General features: G+C 43.8%; 1 protein-coding gene across 1 annotated transcript in view; it reads left to right on the top strand.

Annotated features, from left to right (window-relative positions):
- Positions 1 to 1,465: 1,465 nt before the first annotated feature.
- asic1b (acid-sensing (proton-gated) ion channel 1b) overlaps positions 1,466 to 9,595 on the top strand; it is a 170,807-nt gene continuing 162,677 nt past the window's right edge. Inside the window, exon 1 of the mRNA XM_056438615.1 lies at positions 1,466 to 2,223. Coding sequence (XP_056294590.1) covers positions 1,700 to 2,223 — 524 coding nt within the window. The 5' untranslated portion in view covers positions 1,466 to 1,699. The remainder of the gene's footprint in view (positions 2,224 to 9,595) is intronic.

The raw sequence follows: 9,595 nt of genomic DNA, 5'->3' as shown, positions 1-9,595 counted from the left end.
ATAGAACGGAATAAGAATGCTCTCTCTCTTCTCTCTCCTCTCTCTTCTCTCGCTTTCTTCTCTCTTCTCTCTTTCTCCCTCTCTCTATTCTCTAAACATAACTAACGTCAGTAAACAGCTGCAAGGCTTTGAAATCACGGATTTCGTGAGTTTTTGTTTGTTTATTTTTTTAGGAAACGACGGACCAGTTGTGACGTCATGTTTTCAGCAGCGCTAATGTTGTGGTTGATTTATCACAAAACAACGTCAGGGGACAAACACCGTCATGACCTGTTTGTCTGGTGCTGCGGGTCAGAGGAGAAGGAGGTGCACTCGTTTGGTGGCGCGAGGAGCACTGCGCGGAGGAGGAAGTGGAGGAGGAGGAGGGGCGCGGCTGGGGGGCACGTGAGCTCGTGAGCGTCGGGGCGAAGTTCTCAGATAAATGCCCCGTCGGATATTAAAACACATTTGGGGGGACTTGATGACAGTAGAGTAACTTTTATTCTTAAATAATGATGAATAAAAAAAGTGGGCTCCAGCAAAAAGGGCACTTTTCTCATCCAGGGCAAAAGGGCTGGTGCTTGAGCACCACTAGGGCTCTATCTGTGCACGTGCCTGCAGTGAAGGTAACGTGTCATATACTGTATTGGCATAAGCTCAGGAGCATTACTACTTCGCCTCTACATGAAACACACGCGTTGCTGAATTGACACCGACGCCGGACTTCGTCACCGGGCTCCATCCTATCCGCGCTCCTCCCGTTCGGGGCCAATTTAATTGATCCCGTTAATCCGCGATCACCTCTGAGGTGGTTTCCCTTCAATTCGTAACGGGTTCGGGTGGTATTATTGATTGTTTTTATTGCCAACGTATACCACGCTTATCCAAGGAGGAAACCAGCTGGGCATCCCAGTGAAACCGGAGTAATCATCCCCGCATTGTTGTGGAGGAGGCAATGGATGCGAGCGAGCAGAGGCGCACGGAGGCAGCAGCTCTGTGACAGACCCCGCGCCTCCGCGATGCAGCTGTTTAATGCTGGCGGTGGAGAAAACACCCAGGAGACCCCGGACCACTGCTAAACGCGTACGGGGGAGAAACCGGCGGCTATTCGGTCATCTTCTGCACGTGTTGGGATCGCATAGGAAGAGCATATAGGGAAAGCTATGTAGCGAGGGGTACTCTGTGACACAGAGAGAGAGAGAGGGCGAGAGAGAGAGAGAGAGGGAGAGAGCGAGGCAGAGGCAGAGGGAGTATAACGTTACCGCGGCTTTGATTTTCTCAGATGTCCCTGTTTGTCTCGCTGAGGTGATTTTGTCCGTTTGTTTTCATCCACCGTGATCTGTTTGTTTATTTCCAATCTCACACCTATAGCTATTTGCTTCTTCTTCGTCTTCTTCTTTTTTTTCCTTTTTGTTTTGATGCGTGGAAGCCATATATCAACTCGGTGATATTACAGAAGTGTTGGGAGGAGAGGACGCGGCGGCGTTTGGCATCTTTCCATGCGCGCGCTGCACACCGTGCCGTTTCCTATGGAACTGTGACCCCAGCCGATACTACACCGGCTTTCCCCCCATCTCTACTTTCTCTGAGCGTTTCCATGTGAGGACCGGCGATTTTGAGGATATCTATTGGGTAGGAGGGTGGGGGGTCAATCGCTTTGATTTTCGGGGTATTTTTTTGTTGCCGGCTGTCAGCTGTGACGCGACATCTCGCAGACTGCATGAGAAGCACATGCCTAGAAGGGCGTGAACTTGTAGATATACCAACCTCACTTCACGTTGTTAATAACACGCATCAGCTTATATCTCTGCAGCCACTTTCCCCTCCGCCTGCGACCCCCGGACCCTTTCCCGGTCATCTCAACTCATCCCGGCGACACACGATGGATCTCAAAGCGGACGCAGAGGAGGTGGACTACAAGAAGCCGGTTCCCATCGAAGTTTTCGCCGGCAGGTCCACGCTGCACGGCATCTCGCACATCATCACTTATGAGCGGATGTGTATCAAGCGCAGCCTGTGGATCTTGTTCTTCTTGAGCTCCGTGAGCGTGCTGGTGCTGGTGTGCGTGGACCGGGTCCAGTTCTACTTCCAGTACCCACATGTCACCAAGCTGGACGAGGTGGCGGCTCCGATGATGGTGTTCCCCTCTGTCACCTTCTGCAACCTCAACTCCTTCCGCTTCAGCCGGGTGACGCGCAACGACCTGTACCACGCAGGGGAGCTTCTTGCTTTGCTCAACAGCAGGTGTGTGCGCGTGTGTGCGCGTGTGCGTGTGTGTGAGTGTGTGCGTGTGTGTGGTTCCCATGCACTTGTACTTGTTCTGCCTGTAGCTGACAGTAGCTCAACCTGTTGGTGTTCATGATGTCAAAGCCAAGCTGGAGGCGAGCAGCCATCTCCCGTCATGCCATTCAGCTCCACCACACCTAGAGCACTTGGGTTTTCCAGCTTTAAAACTAACTAGTATACATCACACAGACTCCAAAATAAAAACAGCCAGACTGCTTGGATTATATGGTTTTACCTCAGGGAAAACCAACGAGGGTTTAGTAGTAGGCTACTTGAGTCAGCTGAGACACGAGAATTAAACATTTGGCTGAAATAGTACATTTTGGAAATTGGATGCATTCTAGCGCAGTTATTATGAAAGTGAACTGTTCTTTATTGAAATAAAATGAAATGAGATCCAGTAAATCACAAAATTCCTGAACCCACTGACAACCGCATAACTCCCTCTTTACTTGTTGGCCCAGCAGTTTAATCTACACGGTACAAGTGACATTTGAACTTCATTTCATCTGTGTTTTATAGCCCCGTTGAAATGTAACCATAGTTTTTCTTTCATGTCTGATTTGTCTGAGGTGAAATCTTCCATGTCACATGGAAGTGCAAAGCAGTGTTTTGACAGCTGGCTGTCTCACTGGTTGTCTCTGTAAGGCCACCAGGAGATGCACAAACAACATGGACGAAGCATGCAAAACCTTTTAAGGCTCTCGGTGAATATGAACTTGGGCTGACCTCAGCCCGAGAAAATTGAGAAGAAAAGCGGTTAAGAGGAGGGGAGTTTTCTGATCAGCATTATAGTTGATTATTTAGTAATGGAGTGACCTTATGGATCATAGTCATCTGAAAGCCACATTTGCATATGAGCTTTTTGTATTTGTAACTGCCTCTGACAACATGAAATACACCCCTCACATCAATCTTTTGAGATAGGTCGAAACAGTATCTTGTAAAAGAAAAAAGAAAAGAAAAAGTAAAAAGGAGCACATTTTCATCACATATCATGTGAATGCCCAAGGTAATGGATGAGCTGTTTCTAATTCTAAGTAGTTAATATAAAATGATGAATGAGAAGATGCTGTGGGTGCATTTCTTTGCCTCATCATTTCACAGTTCATGTGATACGAATATCTCAATATTGGAAAAAGAGACAAGTAGATTTCTAAATCCCTCGCTGACAGAGTGGAGAGACATTTGTGTGTGATTCACAACTCCCTTTACACTTGTTGCTTCCTGCTCTGTTCTGATCATGGTGTCTTTTTTCCGGCAGCCATGACAAGCTCACCGTTGACTGTTTAAACTTTAGGCTTCGAATTTCTTCACTTTTTCTTTTTCTGGGCCACCCAGCTTATTCTGCTCACGTTTACCACATGGATAGCCGTCCTCGACTCTGTATTCACGGCTGCAGCAGTTCGATTCACACAAGCACAGTCACGGGTTACTGCAAGATGAAAGATCTACTACATACAAGCATGTCTAAATGCCATCTTGAACGCATTAGTCAGTGTATTTTTAGCGTATTGATCCGCACAGCCCGGCAGCCAAAGGCACAGTTGGAGAGAATACCTCCGTGGTAAATGCTAGAATGACATTAATCCTAATATCTGTTTTTATTCTGAATATTGCTCCTCGGTGACCTCTATATGTGCCTCCGTATTACAGGCTAAAAGCTATAGATTACATTGCTCGGGGCTGCGGCTCTAGTGCTTTGTAGGGTATAGATCTTCAATGTGCCTCCAGCCGTGGTTTCCCTGTGTTTGTACTGTAACGGTGGGCCGTTGAAATTTCAACATAAGCTTTCACCTCTTTTATTAATCAGTGAAGGTTCAGCCAGATTTCCTGTAAGAAGTCAGATGCATTTGGGTGGAAAAACCACCGCATGAGGAAGAAAGAGGAAACGAGACACATTTAAAGCAGTGGCACTTTCTCTAAATGACTTTGGAACGACATGACTTTGGATGGAGAGGGGGGAGGCCAGGCAGAGGCAATTAACTTGTGTCTCGTAAGCTATGGGATGAACAAGTCTTTATCCTTGTGTAATTAGTACTGTTTGTTAAGCTACAGCGTTGTCCCGGTGATTAACAGCCTCACATCTCTCTCACTGCTTCTTGCCCCGACTGCTACATTTGGCTTTTGGGGGAGACGTCTCTTTGCTTTGCGTCCACTCTGAGATTGGTTCTTCCTGTGGTGTTTTCTTAAATGCCTGATTTGTGAGCAGGTCGGTCTGTGATAGTCTCACAGAGGTAGAAAAGTAACTCGTAAAAAGACAAAGGAATTGGGAAAATCTTGAATCCAGAAGAACTTTTTATTGACAAAAACTTCTGAGGGTTGACCGTTGACACTGCTTTTATATTAAACATTAATTGCGTGGGAAAACATGTCAGTGGTAAGCTTCTTGATATTACGTTTTTCCTTTTTTTTTTAAACCAAGAAAACCGGTGTGAGTCCATGTCCATCTCGGTCTCAGGAGGAAGCAGCAGGCAATATCCATGAGGGGAGGGATTCTCCTGTGGGGTCAGATCTGTCTCAATCATTGCAAATGCACACAGAGAGACTCACAACTTCAAACGCAAAGATTCACAAATGCGCACAGAACAATTCACAAATACAGTATATTCGATTTACAAATACACACAGAAGGATATACAAATAAATTAGAATCACAAATACAAATTGAATTGAATTGAATGGAAAATGCAAGCAGAACGATTCACAAATACATTCCAATGCACACATAAATAAATTACAATTTGTTTGTTTGTCAATCGCACTGCATTTGTTTGTCAATATAGCTACACATTTATGCATGGGTTTTTCAGACTCCCATGCCGTGGCTCGATTCGCAAATGTGTTTTTTCAACATGGACCAACAGTATCTGTAGCCAATCAGATGTCTCCCTCATTTACAACCAATCACATGAGCATCATTCGCTTGATTCCCGCCTTAGAGGGGCGGGGCTTATCTCTGTGGCTTGACTCAGTGAAACAGTTATCTTTTCCTCTATCCACCATGGAATGAATATCCACTAGTTCTGTTTTATACTTGTTGTGGTTATCCCACAAACGTCAGAACATCTAACGCCCTTGTGTTTGGGTTCGTAACATCACCCGTTGGAATATATTTGTGAATCGTTCTGCGTGCATTTGTAAATCTTTATGTTTGCATTTGTGAGTCTCTGCAATTATTGAGACTGATCTGACCCCATATTCTCCAGGCACCTCACGATTTGATTCATATTTAGAGGTCTACGATGTGTTTATAAAACGATTATCTATTCGTCTTGATGCATACAAATTTCTAAAATATACTTAACATTTTCTTCTCACTTTGACGATCTGCTATTTTTTTTAAACACTGCATTTTTTAAGGATTCCGAATAAAAGAAATGATGAATTCACCTGCTTTACCTTTTAATAATTCAATAATAGGAACTAATAGAAGAGATGTGTCAGCTGGAGGGTCACATTTCCCAGCATTGCAAAGAGAACCAATGAGCAGCATCCTCGTCGTAAAAACACAGAATTCAGCATCTTCTGTTGAGTCATGTGACATAACACACTTCACAAATAGATAATATAGAGTTCTCTTCTATCCTACCTGAGTTCTTCAGTGACTCCATGACTCATAGTCAAGAGAGAAATCGCGATGCATCTAAGAATCAATATCCTCCCCCACCCCCACCCCCCTTAATATCCATCCTTGCTGCGATGCCCGACTGATGCCGAAGTTTATAACTGAGCTATTAGGAAGTGACTTAACTTACTCCAGCAGGTTCTCCACTGCTCTCTCAACGCAGTCACACTCGGCGGTGCGTAACACTACGGCTAAATTGCAGAATTGTTGTTTTATTAAGTTCCAAGGGCAATTATATGACAATTACCAACATATCAGCGCATGTTTGCAAAGGTGCTGTGTATGTGGTGTGTGCTGCATAAAAGTGTTGGATCAGCTCATGAAAGTCAGAGAAGCGAGTCTTTTGCTTACACAGTTTGCGAGCTTCAACATGTTTCCTGAGCTCGCAAACATGCTCTAAAATACACATGCGTGGCGTGGAAAAGTGCCACGGAATGTGACGCTCGATAACTTTGGCCGAGTTTTTTTGGGTCTCAGCAAGATCCCAGGCCCGAATCGGGATGTTATTGGTTTGAACAGTGCTTTGGAGAGGACATGGGGAGGCCAGATCAGCTCTCTGAAAACTCAAAGAGTTCCTTTTAAAGCTTATTATTCAAATGTTGGTCAATTAGCATTTATATTGTGACTGGTTAGCAGAGAGAAGATTATCATTTGGGAGACATACGCAGGCTATTAAGTGTCAGGTCAAGGTTTTTTAAAGACTATTTAATCCATCATTGTGTTGTTTTTATTAGCTTATCCAACAAAACTGATTTGTATGGGTTTGCTTCACCTCTCCGTGGCCCTAGTTTGCATTTTCATGATCTCGCGCCCTAAATTGGCGGAATAGCTTTGTCACAGGTGCACCGTCATTAAGATGTGATTATCAAAACTCTGCTAACAAGAATCGTGGACGTTGTTCATCTTTGAGGACGCTGCACAAACACTCCGATCCTCTGCGGTGCGAGAGTTCAATTAGCGCTAATTGGATAATTACCTGCGATCGTATCAAGACGTGTTCATTGTCACGAATCCTGTGGCATCGACACCAATGCAGGAGGAAGAATTTATAAAAAGAAGAAAAAAAATCAAAACTCAGGGTTTGAAATCCACAGTGAGTCCTTTGTGTGACCGCGACCTCACCGTCAAAAGTTCCCCCTGGAAGTCCGCGTTTGCTCCGGTTTGCTCCTCAGAGTGAGGTTGCAATGTGATGCAGATGCTCTTTCAATCGTCGTCGTCCCCGCAAGAAAATTAAAGTGCTTGTGGCCCATAATCCAATTGAGTCATCCCCGCCCTTACGTAGCGAGTTTGCAGTGATTGCTTTAGGGAGCGGTGGCAGGGCAATTTTAAAAAACTACCCATATTATTGTGATTTTATGCGCTTCAACCAAAGCCTCCTGACTCGGGAATCCGAGCACAGCGTCTTAAGTGCTCTCCTGGCAGCTTTGTGTTGCTCATAAGACCGAGGCTGAGCATACAATTCAATTAAGTTCAGAATACACCACAACAGGCTGTGTCTTCTTATTAGAACAACACGTGACAATGTCGTCACAGTTTGGGACGGAGCACTGAACTTCTTTTTATCAAATATACCGGCCTGTGTGATTTGAACTTTAACTTCTCAGCGCCATCTTCGTCACATTCCTGTCTCTGGGCGATTGACCCTTTGCTAAGTTCCGCCCCTCGAACGCAAACTGGCCAATCATAGCGTAGCAGCATCGGCCAGCTACGACTTTCGCGCCGTGATCGTAAGGCTTTAAATTCTTTCTTTCTTTTTTTTAACCTGTTTTTACCGCTGAGTGGGTTTGACGTCTTTCAAACACATGTTGGAGGTCCTTCTGTCTGCTTCTGTCCGCAATCGCTTTTAGGTTTTTCCCAAATATGAGATAATCAATGCAGGTGGTGCAGTGCGCGTCAGTGTAGGCTCCATGGCTGCATGGAAGACAGCGGCAAGGGGCTGAGCAAAGGGTCAAATGTGGTGAACTCACTGCAATTATTATTACATCTTTTGATGTATCGAGTTGATTTAAATATAAGTAGGTCAAAAGGTGTGTGGAACATTGTGGAAACTGTAAACGAAGCATGTTGTGACTGTTCCCACTTTCAGTCCACAAGAGCAATAAGGTGAGCTAAAAAACAAGTTAAATCTTTGGAATTCTAATTCATGAAATGATTTTCCCATTAGATGAAATATAGCTAATGTGTGATAAAGTCAAGTCTGTTTGCATCTGTTAATGTAGGATCGTGTTGAGCTTTATTCTGAGCTGCTGTCCCCCCCCCCCCCCCACCCAAAACCTATGCATCCCTCTAATGAAGTTCTTTAAAAACATTTCAATTAAAACAACAAGAAAAAGGCCAGATCACACATTTACAGCGACATTGATACAGTTTTAAAAGACAGCCAGATGTATTAAGGACAGCAACTAATGATAAAGTGTCCTTATCTTTTAATCAATATTCTGATGTAGTTTTTATTAAAAGGAACATTTAAAAGAAGACACCTGTAACTTCTAATGGAAGGCAAAAATACGACGCTCATAATCAGCCAGAGGGGAATTGAAGTATTTAAAGTTATTAGATTAATTATAATATTAATGAAGTGATGTTCCATCTCTCATTTTCTCCAAGCATTTGATTAGTCCTAGGTGCCATGCTACACCTGATCTTTGATGTTGCAGTGGTGAATGTGACGACAATATTGCGTATCATTTAATTTCAACTCTAGGTCACAACAATAGTCCCGATCTTCTCCATCATAAAACTTCAATGTTATGAGACCAGTAGAGAGAAAATAGTCCTCTATTCATATTACATCACCTGCTGCCTCACATGGTGAATATTTGTATTTCATTCTGTTCGTAGCAGGTAAACAACACTGTAGCTGCAGTGGAACATATTATTACATTTCTAGTCATTTGGTTGGGACACAAGTTTTATTATTATATTATTATATATTATATTATTAGTATATAATATTTAGTTATATGCGGGCTCACAACATGACAGAATCTCATATTTCATTTTCTATTCATGCATCACCTTAAGTTATTCCTATCATCAAGCGACACAATCTTGTTCATTATAACTGACAAAGCTTGACCTTATGGACTAAAAATGAAAATCAATTATAGTTGGAAATAATGCCCAAGTCCATGAGACATAACTCCGCTCTCAGCGTCCACAAAGTCAATCACAGATTTATTGTCAGGAGAGACGGGTATGCCTTTGTCTTTCTCGGCCTCTCACGGTTTCCCACTCGAGCGCTGCTTTGGCTCATTTGTGTTGGCACATGTTAATTGAGTCGCCCAACATCGTTGGAATAACACAAAATAACGCCGATAACAAGCCGACTGCCGCTCTGACATTACATTACAGGAATGTTTATCACAACCCCTTTACCTTACTTCTTTGCAGCGCTCTCATTTGGCGAATGTGGAAGGAATGACCGTGTTGTTGCTCGCTTCAAAGGAGACAACCCATCATGCAGTCTTTTACAGTGCCATCCACTCTGTGTCCCGTCTAATTATTCTCACAAGTGTCTGTCAGTAGTGCTTAATCTTAGCATTTCACAATTTGGAACGCTTGTAGCACTGATGGCCCTTTTGCTCAGCAGGGGTCGTCGACAGGTCGTCCTTCTCCAAGCAGGGCCACAATAGTTAATTGAGGTTAATTTAAATCTCTGAATGACTGTGAGCAGGTGCCTGGAGGATGATGGTGCTTGTC

Source organism: Pseudoliparis swirei, chromosome 18 (genome assembly GCF_029220125.1).
Source record: "Pseudoliparis swirei isolate HS2019 ecotype Mariana Trench chromosome 18, NWPU_hadal_v1, whole genome shotgun sequence".
NCBI lineage: Eukaryota > Metazoa > Chordata > Actinopteri > Perciformes > Liparidae > Pseudoliparis > Pseudoliparis swirei.
This window is presented reverse-complemented; position numbering and strand designations above follow the sequence as displayed.